Raw genomic sequence first — 16025 nt, 5'->3', positions numbered from 1 at the left:
AAAAAACAACAACAACAACAAACAAACGTTTAAACAATAACCATATAGATCAACTCAGATAACTATTATTTTCTTATTATTATTATTATTATCATCAGCATCAACTTTCTTTTCTAAAAGAAACCATATAACCCAAACAAAACAAAACAAAAAAAAAAACATTATAAGGTCTTTTTTGCTTCTTAAGGGTTATGTGAATTTTATTCTTTATTTTTATTTTTATTCACTTTTAGACACGTTTAGGCAATTGTTTTCTTGTTCATTTTACTGATCTAAATTGTTTGTAGTGAATTAACCCCGGAATGATGATGATCATCATGATTATGCAACGATAGTTTTTTTGTTTTGTTTTGTTTTGTTTGCTCGAAATTTAAACTTGAAGAAAATTTTAAAACAAATTTTTGTTTTTTTTCCATAGGAAAATTCAGTTAAATAAGAAAAAGAAAAATGGCAAATGATAGAATCTAGGGAATGGAAAGAAATTTTTTATTTTTATTTTGTTATCGAGTTAAGTAAAGATAAAAACTTTCAATGAATGAATTTGACAATCAACGACAATAGCTACAAGGGAAATTAAATCCCGTAGATAAAGTTTCCAGTTGGAAAAAAAAACCCTTTTTTTCCATTGGATTTTTATGTCAACTCTTGGTTCACTTTGTTTTATTTTTGCTGAAATTGATTGTTATGTTTGCGATTTTTTTCTCTTCCATCTAGAATCCAGAATCGGTCATCATCAATTGACCCGACTGAAAATGGAATAAATTCTTAGCAATTTTGGGTTTAATTTCACCAAAAAAAAAAACCTAAATCAAAACGAACCAACGAAAAAACTTGATTAATTAATATTTTGTGTGTGAAAACCAAACTTTTCGATACTTTGTTTGTGTATATGGGATTGAGATATGTCAAAAAGAGTGAAAAGAAAAGAGATAAAGTAACATAGACCTGTCCATAAGATTAACGGTGTTATCATTACCATTACCATCGCCATTGCGATTTAATGTTTGAAAAAGTTTTTTTGCTTTGTTTTTATTTTTGGTTTTTTTTCTGAAAAAATGTTTCGGGAAAACTTTTTTCCATGGAAATTTAACCACCAATGTGGCCAATGTTAATCTATGGGATTTATTTTGTTTTTGGTTTTGGTTTTTCTGGCCAAAGTTTTTGGTTTCCATCGTTTTGCAATCAGGTTTTGTTCGATTCAAATTTTGGTCAACCAGAAAAAAAGAAGAAAGAAAAGTTTTTAATCTTTTTCTTTGGTTTCTTTCAAACATAATTTTTCAATTCTTTTACAAGCTTCTAATTTCGTTTCGGATTGTCGAATACGTATTCCAGTTTGTTCACATCGTTTTAGCATTTCAATATCATTAAGAATTTGATCAATCATTGTATTCATTTCGGATGATGTAAATCGATGCGTATCAATACGTCGACCATAACCACATTCTTGAATACGTTGTGCATTATCATATTGATCTGTATATAATGGCATAATGATCATTGGTTTACCTGCCATTAATGTTTCAGTAACAGTATTATTACCACCATGTGTAATAACTAAATCGATTAATGGTAAAATCTGTGTTTGTGGTAAATATGGTTGACCCCATTGATTTTCAGCAAGCAAAATTTGTTGATGATACAGTCCAGTAGATATAATAAATTTATGTAATGAATTAGCTGCTAAAGCATCTATTAAACGTTTCATTAATACGACATTAGCACTACCAAATGAACCCATCGATACATAGATTAATCGAACATTTGATTTAAGATTTTTTCGTTGAAATTTTTCAGGTAATTCAAATGATGAATCAGATGATGATGATGATGATTGTCGACAAAATGCATCGATACGAATAAAATGATCAGGTAAATTGGCCATTTTATTGTAATCAAGTTCTTTTGGATAACCATAAATATTTAGATATGGTGAAATAAATGGTAAATCATTCGAATTTTCAATCATTCTATCATAACCAAGTTGTTCGTTTAACCAATTCTGATAATAACGAATCGATGATATAAATGTTTTATTGAATTTTTTACGAAATTCTGACCATCCATTTTGATTATCGGATGGATATCCTGGGAAAAAATTATGATAACGTTTTTTTCACTGATGATCGATTGCTAAAAAGATTCTTACCAGACATCATTGGTGGTATATGATCAGATCGATATAATAGAATAGGATTGGCACTCCAAGAAAATGCCCAACAATAAGATCCATATAAAATACATGGTGCAACAATCATTGAATCGACAATAATTAAATCCGGTTGTAATTTATCAATAATATTCAACATTTGTTCATGAACATTAAGAATTTGTTTAGACATTGTTCTTGTAAATATATTTGGATTTTTATTATGATCATAAAGATCTAATTTTTCAAATGGTGACATATCCGATAATAAACCGGATTCAATAATAACATTCATTAATTTATTATTTTTGATCGGATGATCATCGTCATCATTATCATCATTCGTCGCCGATTCATTCGTATCGATTGATTCGTTGCTGTTGTTGTGAAGAATAAATTCTTCAAAACCATAGCGATCGCGATATTGACCGGCCATTTGTTTATTGGTAAAAAAATATATTCGATGTCCACGCAATTGTAATGCTTGCGCTAAACCAATACAAGCATTTATATGGCCAAGACCATCACATGGATTGAATAAAATTTTTAATGACATTTTTATTTTCAAATAAACAAAAACAAAATATCAAATGTGAATTGTTAATCAAAAGAAAATCAGAAGAAATTTTGCTCAATTTTTTTGTTTGTTGATTAGGTTTAGTGATGCGATAAATTTTTCAATTTTTTCACATGCTTTTTGTTTTGAATCGGAACAACGTAAACGTTTTGCCATTTGTTGACAATGTTTTTTCATTTGTTCATCATTGATAATATTATCAATCAATGATAGAAATTTTATTTGATCAAATCGATAACCATAACCTTTTTTCTTGAATACGTTGTGCATTATCATATTGATCGACAAACATTGATATTGCAATCATTGGTTTTTTCAGCCAAACATTAATTAATTGAATCGATTGCAAGTCGGTTTGCACAAAAATCTTTATTTTTTTATGACGATCATGAAGATCTTCATTTTTCCAATGATGAACGTGAGGATAAAATACCCAAAGTAATAATATTATGTATAATTTTTTTTTCATTATTGGCATTTGGATGATTTGATGATGATGTTTTTGGTTCAACATTTTGTTCTTCAGTTGTCTTTCGATCATCATCATTATTAATCAATAATAATTCTTTGAAACCAAATTTCGAATAATTTCCTATATCATTTTCATTATTAGTAATAATAAAATAACATTGATGACCACGTTCGATTAATGTTTGTCCAATACAAATACATGTGCCAATTAATATGACCAGTTGAATCCAATGAATGAAATATAATTTTCAATTTTTTGTTTTTGTTGTTCATTAGCCATCATCATCATGTAATTTTAGTGTTGATCAATACAAACATATCAAACATATCACTAAACAACGATCAAAAAATGTAAACGTGGCAACTCAAAACAACAAACGACAAATTCACGTACATTTTGATAAAACAAAAAAAATCAATGATAATCATCAATACAGAGGGACAACAAGCTTTTCAAATCAAAAAAAATCCATACATTTATCATTATTATCATCAACAACAGTCGGTTTTTAATTGTGTGATTTCAAAAGGAAAAACCGAAAAAAACTTTCCCGGTAAACATCCACAATTAAACAGAAATATTTCCAGAAAGAAATGTTAGATAAATTGATTTTTGTTCCTTGATTTTTGTTTTTATTTTTATTTGATTTTCTTTATCTCATTTTGTTTGTTGGCTTTTACTCTTTGCTGAAGCAAGAATTTAAAATTGAATTTTTTGTTTCTGTCGAGTTGGTTTTTTTTCTACCCTTAATTTATCTATCTTCGTTTTTTTTTTTGGTTGTTGATATGCTCAATTAACATTCGAGTCAGCCGTTTTTTTTCGAAAAAAAAGAAAAGAAAAAAATTCTTAAAGAATTTGATTGCTCACACATACAAGTGCAACCAAAACTTTTGATCTTTTTTTTTTTGTTTTTTTTGTTTGAAGAACCAAAAATTCCATCATTTTAGCTTGTAATGATGATGCTGAACATTCATAAAATTTATAAAAGTGAATGAATTTCATGAGAGGAGAGAATTGTTTCAATCAAAGAAAAAAACATTTAAATGAACAACAAAAAAAAGTCTGAGCCAAAATAAAAAATTCTGGATTCTGTAACAGAATCTCAATAGCCAAGAATTCAAATTGCCTAAAGGCTATTTGAATTTTTATTAATATTGTTGTTACTTAAACAAACAAAACAAAACAAAACAAAAAACAAACGAAATTCTTTGGTCCATAAAGAATTTCGTTTGTTGTTGTTGTTTTTTTGTGAACCATAAATAGCCATAAAGATTATTGAAATCTTCAAAAGAAAAAAAAGGTCATCCATTTGGAATCGTTGAACATCAATAATGGCCAATTGGAATAACAAAAAAAAAATCGATGAATAAATAATCAATGAGCAACAACAAAAAATGAATCAAGAAAAATCAAATCAACAAATTTTTTACTAGCGGCCATTCTCCAAAATTCACAGAAGAAGACGAAATAATAACAAAATCAAAAAGAATTTGATTGTTGTTGTCCGAAGAATATTATTATTGTTTGCATTGTAAAATCATTCTTTTTTGGTTATCATAAAAAGATAGAAATGATATTCATCCAGCCCTTAAGGTATAAATGATTGATTGATAGAGAATATTTTTCAAAAATAAGTATTCCAGTTGAATTCTTTGATTTGATTTTCTTTGGTCTGTTTGTTTATGTATGATGAATCAAGGAGGGAAAAATAAATTTCCAGTTCAGTGTTTTTCATTGAGGACCAGCATTGTTGCAAATTAATTAAATGAAAATTATCTTCGAATGATGATGGTGGTCAGTTGATGAATTTGCTTGTTTGTTTTGTTTTTCGGTTGCCCACTTAATAATGTTAATGAATTTTAATTAATTTCTTCAGAAATAAACAGAATTTTGCTTGATCAGAATCGTAATGTTTGCATTGTTTTTGTTTCCTGGTTTGTTTGAATTTACCTTCATTCATTCATTGATATTTCATAATTCCGAAAGGAAATCAATCAATTTGATCGCGTGAAAAAAATGTAAACGGAATCGAAAGATAAACAAACAAATAAAAACTACAGCAGAACCAGAATCATCATTCATTTATTTGGATGCTGATGTCTTTTTTTTTGTTTTGTTTTCGAATTGAATTGTTCAAATATGGCAAACAAACCAGAGTAAAATTTTGTTTTAGAGAATCAAAATCAAACAACGATGGTAATTCAACGATGCTGATGATGATTATGAGAAATATATTTACGGCAAAAACGACAACAGCAGCAGCAGTAAAATATTGGTAAAATCGTAAAAAGCGAAAGAGAAAGATCAATAAATTCTCTGTCATCACCACCACCGAAGAAACGAACGAAGAAAAAAAATGATTCAAAAATCGTAGATGATGAATGATTAAAATGATTCGATTTCGGAATCATCGTTATCATCATCGATTTCAACAACAGCAAGAGAGAGAGAGAGAGAGAAAAAGAGAAATATGGTTTCTTCATTGAAATATAGAGACTACTGTACGCTATTGAAAGATTAAAATTGCTTGAAAATTCTTTTGAATAATAATGATAAACCATTGATTTTATCATTTCGATTGATTCATTCGTCGATCCATTTATTTATTCCGGAGGAATTCTTGAGAATTTTGTTTGTTTCAAAAAAAAAATAAATCTTTATTTTGGGAAAAAAGTAAAAATATTTATGACATTTTCCATAATTTCAATCGGATCTAATTGTTTGTTTGTTTTTTCTGGCCTTCATTTCATAAAAACGGATTTTTTGTTTTGTTTTTCTTCAAAATGATTCAACAATGCAATGAGAAAATCTGTTTTCGAGCTTATGTACAGTAAAATATTAGGTAAATGAATGAAAACGAAGAAAAATGTCAAGCATTTTTGCCTAACAAAAAAAAAGAAAGAAAAAGTTTTCTCGCGCGCCTGATGTTTGCGCCATAAGTGTTAGTTGGTCGGTAGGTGGGTGGGTGGTTGGTTGGTTGGTTGGAAAGCTGCATTTTTTAACCATTAATTTTCTCTCTCTCTCTCCCATTCACTTTCTTTTGTTTTTTTTTTCATTTGTGTAAAGAATTTTTTTTTCATGAAACAAAAAAAAAAAGTTTTACATAGGTTTCAATTCCATTATGATTATGAAAACATTTTCTTTTCATAATGTTTAGGTTGGCTGGCTGGTGTGTGTGTGTGTTATTAAATTATTAATTTTTATTATAATCTCTTCAGGAGAAAAAGAAAAAAAAATCCAAAATAGCTAGTTTAATGAATGAATGAATGATTTACTCCTACATCACTAATGCCCCAACACCAAAAGAATAACACAGTGAATGAAAACAAAAAAAAAATGTCATTAGTTTCAAGAATATTCTCTCTCTCAGTCAGTTTCAATGTTGGGATATTAAATTTTGTTTTGTTTTTCGTCATTTAAAAAAAACCCACCGAAAAAAAAATGAATGAAAATGAAACTGATTAAGCTAATTTGCTTTATCGATTTCAAAATGAGACAAAACAAAAAAAATCTGGGTATTAAAAAAAACAAAAGTAAAGTAAATGGATTCACAAACACACAAAGAAGGATTGAAAATCAGTAATGTACAGTTAGTGTGAGTTTGTTTGACAAACATTTTTTGAATCATGAATTTTTTTTGGTTTTGGTTTTCTGGTTCATAACACATTTTTTTTTGTTTCCGTGTGTATATTTTGCCATAAAACAAATCAATAAATGATGTTCTTTATGTTGTTCGATGAGCAAAAGTAAAATGATGATAATATTGAATGATTCAAATGATGTGAATGATGATAAACATAAATAGTTTTTTCTTTTCCTTCTTGTTTATTTCAATTTCCACATGTTTAATATGAATGTGACCACCATTATCATCCCTATCAACAAAAAAAAACCCAAATGAAAAAAAACTACAACAACTATTTTGCACCGTTAATGCGTTTAAGCCATTACGCACATTCATTCATTCATTCATTTATTCACCTAACCAACCACCCACACACAGATCGTCAGATCAAATGATTCTGATGAATGGAAATGAAATCCCCAAATGATCCATTTTTTTTAACAAAAAATAATCATCATCATTTATCTTTGTTGTTGATTTTCATTATCAACATTTTCATTTTCAAACGTCAACTCTCTCTCTCTTCAAATCATAAAGAATTTGCATTATTTTCATTTCGTTGGAAAATGATTCTTTTCAATGATAATAATCATTATCATCACCTTTGATCATTCGAGCATAACTTTTTATTCCGGTTTTTTTTTTTTGGTTGATTTCGTTTGTTGTTGTTGTTGTTGATCTAATGGTCATTTCTGGAACAACAACAACAACAAAATGACCGATTTTTTTTCTCATTTTGTTTTTGGTTTATAAATAAATCAAGCAAAGAAATTTGCAATCAAAACCAAAAACCAGAAACCAAAACATAAATCAGGATCACCCAAGGATGGATCATCATTGTCCTGTCCATAAAATATGGCGGGAAAATTAATTTTTCAAAAAAAAAACATTGCATACATCATATATGAACAGATGATGATGATAGATATAGGGACTAATTTCGGTCAAAAAAAAAGTAAAAAACTTTGTTCCTATTCACCACCACCACCATTACCACATAAAGACATGTGTTGTTAGCCAGATTAAATAATAAAAGTTATAAGTTACACAAGTTTGGATCGCTATCACATTGTCCATAAGGAACTAAAAAAAAAGAAAAGAAAAACTTAAGATTGAAAAAGTGAAACTTTTTGCTTTTTTTGTTTCCACAATGTTCTAGTCGTTGCTGTCGAAATAGGAGGAAGATTCTTCTTCTTCTTCTTTTTCTGTGCCTTGATGTTGTCATTCATTCATTCATTTATTTATTAATTGTTTTGCATCTTTTTTTTCGTTCCTGGACCAAAATATAATTTTGTTTTTCTTTTTGATATGATCCATGTGTACATTTCATTCGATTCAATTGTTTTCATTATTCCCAAAAGATTTGACCTGTCAAATAATGTTTTTGGGAAAATCTTTCCAAAAAAATCAAACTGATCTGGTGATGCAAAACAAAAAACGAAAACGAAAATATTGGATACCTTAAGGAAAATTTTTTTTTGGCTAAGAAAGAATATGATTTTTTCCTTAAATAATAAACATTGGATGCTACAAACAAACAAAAGGGAATCGTTCGTTTTTTGTTTTGTTTTTTTGTTGTGGAGTGGATAGAAATTGATAACATATGAATGGACCGACATCAAATTTTTCATGTTTGAGATTGAGAGAGAGAGAGAGAGAGAGGGAAAGATTAATTAATCATAAATGTCCAGAATCAGCAATGTTAATACAGAATTTTATATATGTTTAACACAAACACACACGCAAACACTGGAGAACTGGATCAATCGATTCTCTATCGATCGATGGCCGAATTGGTTGTTGTTGATGTTTTTCTCTCTTTTGCTATTTTGAATGTAATTTTCTCTTCGATGTTTGGTAAACAACGAGGCAAGCAAACAGAAAAAAATCACTGAAATGAGCAAAAAAAAAAAAATGAAACGAAATGAAATTTATTTCATCACTCAAACCAATCGAGCCCGAAAGACCAAGCTAACTAATAAATGAAAAGTTGTTGTTGTTGTTGTTGTTGTTATAATCAAAACAACAACAACAACAACAAAAAATTATAAACAATCAATTTTCATTATCAGGATTATTATTATTATTATTATTATTTTCACTGGGCAACACTTTGTTGTTGTTGTTGTTATTTTTGGATGCTTAAAACAACAACAACAACAACAGAATCGAAAGTGAGTGAGAGAGAGAGAGAGAGAGAGAGAGAGAGAGAGAGAGAGAGAGAGAGAGAGAGAGAGAGAGAGAGAGAGAGAGAGAGAGAGAGAGTAAATTCTATCAAAATTGAAGAATTGTCGTCATTATTTCATTTCATTTTTTATTTTTTATTTTTTCAATGGAAAAATATTTCAGCAATTTTCCTTCCAATATTGTTGTTGTTGTTGGAAAATTTCTTCTTTTTTTGTTTTTTCCGAAAATTTTTTTTTCTATGTTATTTATGGAACAAAAAACAAAAGCTAAAATTATTACACAATATACATCATTATTGTGTAATGGGAAAAAATGAAGCGTAAAAGTTTTTTAGTTTTTTTTTCTCCTTTTTTTGGTTTGGAAGGGGTTATTTTCATTTTACACTTGATATTTTTCAATGAAAAAATTTTTCAGTCAACTTTTTTTTAGAAAAAAATATATGATAATGGCCCAAATACACACGAAGATTGCATATTTCAACTTTTTTTTGGCAAAAAAAAACTAGAAAAACGAAAATCAAATGAACCCAATAAACACACATACTGGGTAAACCAAAAAGTAAACAACAATTTTTTTTTTTATTTTGAAAAATGATTGAATAAAATACATTCAGGTCAAAATAGATGTTCATCATTTGATGATGTTTGATGTTGTTGTTGATGATGATGGAAAATAACCGGCCCAAAATTCCCGGTTATTCTAAGTGACAAAAGAAATTCTTCGTCAACCAGGAAAAAAAATCATCATTATGTAATAATGATCTAGGCGTATAGCATCCAGAATATAGCGTGTAACCAAAAAAAAAAAGAAAAAAAAAAAGAAGAACGCCTGGAGTGTGATGATGGAATTGATGCGTTTGATGATGATGATGATGATGACAAATAACCCGGTTTGAAGAAAGAAAGAAAAAAAAAGAATTTATGGGATGCCTGCATCAATATGTCATCATTATCGTCATCAACATCATCATCGACATCATCAACGGGCAATTGATTCATTTTTTCTGGTGACATTTTCAAAGAAAGTTTTCGGAAAGTTGTGTTTGTGTGTGTTTGATGTTTTTTGTTGTTGTTTGATGTTTGATTGTGTTGTCATCGCCGTCGCTGTCTCTGCCGACAATGACAATCAAAAGTTTCCAATTCCAATATTGACATGACATGATCATCATCATTCAATTCAAACAGAATTTTCCAGCAAAAAACGAAAGAAAGAAACTAACTATTATGTAATCCTGTAAAAAAATACAAACATTTTCATTTTGCAATGAAATTGGCAAAAAAAAATACGGATTCCCGATGGAATGCATGCATGTTTGTGTGTACGTGAATGGTCAATAGAAAAAACAAAAAAAAGAAGAAAAAACATTTCATGAAGATAACATGATTGAAATATATCGAGTGAATATTATCAACAAAAAAAACATTTGAAACAAAGCAATGGAGAAATTAAATTGAAATTTTCTGTGGAAAAAAAAATCAAAATTTCATTTAAATTTTGATCAAAATGGGAATTGAAAAAATTTCATTTCAATTTCATCCAAGTTTTTTATCGTTTTAGGCAGTTGATAATTTCCCTTCCTACTCACTCTATAGGTGTTATCATTTATAAATTGAAATTAAAAATTTTTTAAAAACAAAAATTTTTCAGGCGTTACTATCATCACACACTCCGTGATGATTATGCAATGCATTTTTTTCACTACATTTGGAAATGAAAACTTTTTATGTTATCGAAATGTTATCAGCCTGGATCGAATGAAAAAAAAACCACAAACAACAAGGGATGAAAAACAAGAACTTTTTTTCCCACCACTACACTACTAAGCTGTATCATCATTTGATGTTTTTGTTTTTCTCGGTAAAATTCTCCAAAATTTGAAACCTCTAAGCCACCTTGTTGTTCTCATTTCCACGCACCGAGAGAGAATTACAAACTGGTAAATAGTATTATCGGAATGTTTTCACAATTTGCAAGAATATTCTGTGTGTTTGGCTTCATTCAAACACTATGATCATCAACAACCAAACATTATTGATAATCAAACAACCTCGAGCAACAACCATGATGACAACAACAACAACAACAACAACAACATTGGGTATTAAAAAACTGCAAATTCTTTGTTTTTTCTCTCTTTTTTCGTTCATTTCACCGAAAATAATGATCAATTTTTTTCATTTCCCTATGTGTTTGTTGTTGTGCAAAAGACCAAAAGAAACAAAAAATTGTTGGCCGAAAACAACAACAATATTTCATGATCAATGATGATGACCGAAATAGAATCTGGACAACCAAAAACATAAATTGAAAATCAATAACCTTTTCGTCTCTCTCTCTCTCTCTTGCATTTTCACTGGATTGTCAACAACAACAACAACAACAGAATTGGTGATGACCAATGCAGAAAACAAAACAAAACAAAAAAGAAAAATATTCTGGCGACACATTTTTACAATTCTGATTCGATTTCTTTTGTCTGTGTGTGTGTGCGTTTCACTGTGTGCTGGACAGAAATTCAATTTCAACTATTTTTACCAACAATCAAATCACAGTGAAAATAGGGCCGGAATCAACAAAAAAAAAATCGAAATCGAAATCGATGACAAGGCCAGGCAAGCAGTAAAAAAAACCCAAAAGTAATGATTTTTTTTTCTCTTTCTCAAGCATCTCATTTTCAACAGAGATCCAGGCAAACCAAACACCACCAACGATAATTAATTGATCAAACTTTTTTCTTTTTTTTTCTTCTTCGTTCTTCTTCTTCATTCTTTTCTGTTGTAAATAATGAACACTATTCGATTACAATGAACCACACACACACACACACAGAAGATCTATTCGATATAATGATAGTGTTTAAGTAATCAAAGCTTATTATTATTAAATAAAGTGTTGATGAAATTATCATTAAACTTTTTTTTCAGAAAAAAAATTCTGATCTCAAATATCAACAAAGAGAAAAAAAGAAAAAAAAAATCAAAAAGAAAGGTAAAATAAGGTAAATTTTTTTAGGAAAGTTTCTCGGAAATTTTCTGGGAAAATTGCCAAAAAAATAAGGAAAAAAACTTACTAGTTGAATTGATTTGATGAAATTGTTGAAATATTATTATTATGAATAACATAAAAAATAACCATAATGATGATAATAGAAAACTTGTTGTTTCAATGGTTATTCGTTGTCGTCGTCGTCGAAAATGATTCGGATGTGAATGTTGATGATAATGATTAAAATTTTTAACCGTTTTTTTCATTATTAAAATTATTAGGCACTTAAATTGAAGCTTTTTATCATTTAGAAAAATTTTTTGCTGCTGTTGTTGACCAACATTATGATGTGAATGATAATAACCGGATAAAATTGATGATGCCGGTAATGATGACGATTTGATGCGGTTATAATGATTGTAACATTTATTATGATAATAATGTGATGATAATGGTGAATAATGAGAAAGAATTGAATCTAAATGTGTAGTGTTATTGTTGTTGTAAACATTAAATTGATATTCTTGTTGATTCATTTGGTAAACGTGAATTTTAGATTTATAGATTTTCTGTTCTAAATAAATGATGAGAAATATTCGAATGAGAAAATGGAAATCAATTTGTCTCTCTTTTCGGATAACTAAAAACAAAATGTTGATGAACGAAATGAATGCCGATTGAGTAGAAACGAATTGAATAATGAGAATTGTTTATAATTATTTCTCGGGAATATTCCTCGTTGTTGATGATGATGATTTCGGTTTCAGAATTTCATTTAGAAACAGCAACACACACATTACACACACACACCAAATGACATTTAGAATAATGTCGTTTTTCGTAAGAATAAATTCAAACAGAGAGAGAATTATTCTTGTTGTTTTTTTTATTGTTTGTTTGGTTGTTTGGTTGGTTGGTTGATTTCTTTGTAATTTTGCTTGTTTTTGGTGATGATATGGGTCACACCATAGACAACAGAAATAAACGATTATAAACGAAACAAAACAACAGAAACAGAAACAGAATGTGAAATTAATCTAGGATTTTTTTCATTCTTCTTCTTGGTCGTTGTCGTTCGGCAAGAACATCTTTCAGCAAAAAAAAGTCCATACATTTTAAACACAGTGTCTTTTTTTTTGTAGTTTCAATGAGTTTCATCATCAGTCTTTTTTTTTGTTGAAACAACAACAATAATCATTCGAGCACTAAAAATGTCTTAAAGATCAGTTTTTTGTTTCTGGATTGTTGTTGTTGTTGTTGTTGATGATGATGATCATCAACATCATGATCATCATCCGAATCCATTGCCCAACATCATGATGATGTTGATGATGATGATCATGATCATCTTCATTACTTTTTTGTTTTGTTTGTCAAGTTTTTCTGTTGTTATGTTTGTAACTGCTGCTGCTGTTATGTTTGTAACTGAAAATACTGAAACTTAATGAATGAATGAATGAATGAATGATAATTTTCGGATGTTTTTTTCTTTTGGTTTGTTTCACTGTGTGTTGTTAACAATCCAGAGAATAAAATAATAATAATAATAATTGTGGTGTTCGTTTGTTTGTTATTCTAACGTTATTTATTTCATTTGTTTCATTGTGTTTCCTTCATTTGAAATGATAGAATCAGATGTTTATAATGAGAAAAGAGAAAATGAAAATAAAGATTCAGAATTTATTCACAGTTATCGTTATTAACAGAATAAATTTATTTGTCGGAAAAAAATTTATAAATTTTAAATTTTATTAATTTTTGAAATCAAAATCGGTCCTTGAAAATCACATTCGATGTCGATTCGATTCGATTTGAAAAGTTCAAAGTGGATTTTTTTTCTTTTTGTGGATTGATTATCATTTGTGAACATCACAAGATCGATTCATTTGAACATTTACAAATCGATTTTCCGGTCGGTGCATGGTCGATGTTGTATGGTTGTTTTTTCGTTTCGGGATGGAAAAAGTAAAATCCGGTTATTTCTAAATTTGAATTGAATTCCGAAAAAAAAGAGAAAAGAATTAGTCAAGAATCGTTGTTGTTTGAGTGAAAAAGTGTAAAGTGAGAAATCTACTAGAAATCTAGAAATGTAATTCTTTTTTTTTCTCATGACTGATCTTATTTCATTTCGCTTTGTTTTGTTTCTCATTTGATGAATGAATGTTTTTCTGGTTCGAAAACAGAATAGAAAAAACTAAGAATTCTTTTTTTGTACAGGAATTTAGTCAATCAATTCTCGAACGCACAAACACAAAATTGGATGGATGAATGATTCTAACGATCATCGTACGAAAAATTCTTTCTTTCTTTTTTGGTTTCTTGGTAAATAATTATATTTATCCCAATCATCATTATTAACACACACACACACACACAAACACACGCATTTTCACGGATTCTGTTCGCTTTTGTTTTGTTTTTCCTGATCGATTTCAATCATCATCATCCTCATCATTCTCTAGCCATGTTGATTATCGATGATCGATATATCGGGTCTTTCCCTTCCCAAAAACCAAATTCTTTCATTTGATTTGGATTTTGAAATTTTTCCAGTTTTTTTTCACGGATTATTTGAAGAAAATCTTCAAAAGTTCAGAGACAAAATTTGAAAATTTTTTCTTTCAATTGAAAAATTCACTGATGAAAACTTTCGATAAAAAAAAACTTTGATGAGAATTAGTGTGACAGGCTGTTGTTGTTGTTAATGTTATTGTGGTTTAAAATAACCCTTGATTCGAATGTTTCATCGCAAAAAAAACGCCTTCTATTTCAAATCCAATGTGATTTGTTGTAATTTAATATCTTTTTTTCTGTGTGTGTGTGTGTGTGTGTGTTATTATTATTTTCTCTCGTTACAATCCACCCACACATCTGACAAGATTGGGAAACAAAAAGTTTTAGCATCGAATTTGAACTCAAATGAAATGAATGAAGAAAATTCACTAGTTGTAAATTCAATGATTTTGTTCAACTAGAGAAAAACTAAACTAAAATGTGAAAAGAAACAAAGCTTTTTTCATGATGATGATGATTCTGTCGACAAGTCCATATATATATAGTGTGAATGTAATCGGATTCGACTTGGAAAAAAATAATAATAATGCGAGAAAATAAAACGAAAATTGAGACATATAAATAATGTTTTCGAAAGAAAATGGATAGTGAGAGAGAGAGAAAAACTAGGAAACAAAATGATCAAAGATCACCATTTTGATGTCACAATTGCACACACATCATTATTATTATCATCACAAACAACAAAACAAAACAAGATTAAAATTGGGTCCGAAAAACTAAAATTTGACATTTAAAATCAAATTGAATTGCCAAGTTGTTTTTGTTTTGTTTTTCTGTACCATTTTGTAATGGCCCATTATTATAATCATCATAGTCATGATTTAATCAATTTTAATGATAATGATATGAATGAGTGAGTGAGTGAGTGAAAATAGATAAATTTTCGCTTTTTTTGATCTGATTACAATGGCAAATCAAAAGAAAAGAAAAAATAAATTCTGTTGATATCCGATTCATTTCAATGTCATTTTGAATATGATTTGATCATTGATTTAATCATTGATCAATTTCTTCTTCTGGGCAAAAGACAATCCATTTATTTTAATTATACAATTAAACAATTTCTTTGTATAATTGAATTTTGATTCTTTGAAAACAAAAATCCTTGAATTTAAATGTAAATTATCGATTGATTTCTTTGTTTTGATTTTGCTTTTTTTGCTTTTTGCTTTTTGGTGTTTTTGTCAATTTCCATTTTCTTGATTTTCTTGATTTTTTGATTTTTTCTTTTTTTGGTTTATGGAAAATTGAAATAAAATTTCATTTTTGATAACTTTAAACCAAAACATTTTTCCACAGAAAAAAAACAATAACCAAAAGAATTTCTCATTTCTCAACCAAAAATGACCAACACATGTGTTTCACCCAAACTAAACAAGAAAAAGAAGAAAAATTATCATATTCTTTTCAATGGAATTTGTTTCTCATTTGGTTTGTCATTTGAAACATTTGCACA

At 28.5% G+C, this 16025-nt stretch overlaps 2 protein-coding genes across 2 annotated transcripts in view; both read right to left on the bottom strand.

The window, feature by feature from the left end:
- Positions 1 to 13641, bottom strand: part of LOC113788558 (uncharacterized) — a 38349-nt gene extending 24708 nt beyond the window's left edge. Inside the window, exon 1 of the mRNA XM_075819416.1 lies at positions 12078 to 13641. Within this exon, the coding sequence (XP_075675531.1) occupies positions 12078 to 12528 (451 nt within the window). The 5' untranslated portion in view covers positions 12529 to 13641. The remainder of the gene's footprint in view (positions 1 to 12077) is intronic.
- Positions 466 to 3545, bottom strand: LOC113790467 (NDP-glycosyltransferase YjiC-like). Its single transcript, XM_027340140.2, has 2 exons — positions 2147 to 3545; positions 466 to 2085 (listed from the first exon to the last, which is right to left on the bottom strand). The coding sequence occupies exons 1-2, from the start codon at positions 2700 to 2702 to the stop codon at positions 1241 to 1243; spliced, it is 1401 nt and encodes a 466-aa protein (XP_027195941.2). The 5' UTR covers positions 2703 to 3545; the 3' UTR covers positions 466 to 1240.
- Positions 13642 to 16025: the final 2384 nt, after the last annotated feature.

The sequence above is a fragment of the Dermatophagoides pteronyssinus genome, unplaced genomic scaffold (assembly GCF_027571235.1).
Source record: "Dermatophagoides pteronyssinus isolate colony J.1.1.1.1 unplaced genomic scaffold, Derpt_VIB-CSIC_2022.12 sq0004, whole genome shotgun sequence".
Lineage (NCBI taxonomy): Eukaryota > Metazoa > Arthropoda > Arachnida > Sarcoptiformes > Pyroglyphidae > Dermatophagoides > Dermatophagoides pteronyssinus.
This window is presented reverse-complemented; position numbering and strand designations above follow the sequence as displayed.

Coding starts and splice junctions, on each gene's coding strand:
- LOC113790467 (XM_027340140.2), bottom strand. CDS start 2,702: ATGTCATTAAAAATTTTATTCAATCCATGTGATGGTCTTGGCCATATA. Junction 2,086..2,146: donor TATACCACCAATGATGTCTG/GTAAGAATCTTT, acceptor ATTTTTTCCCAG/GATATCCATCCGATAATCAA.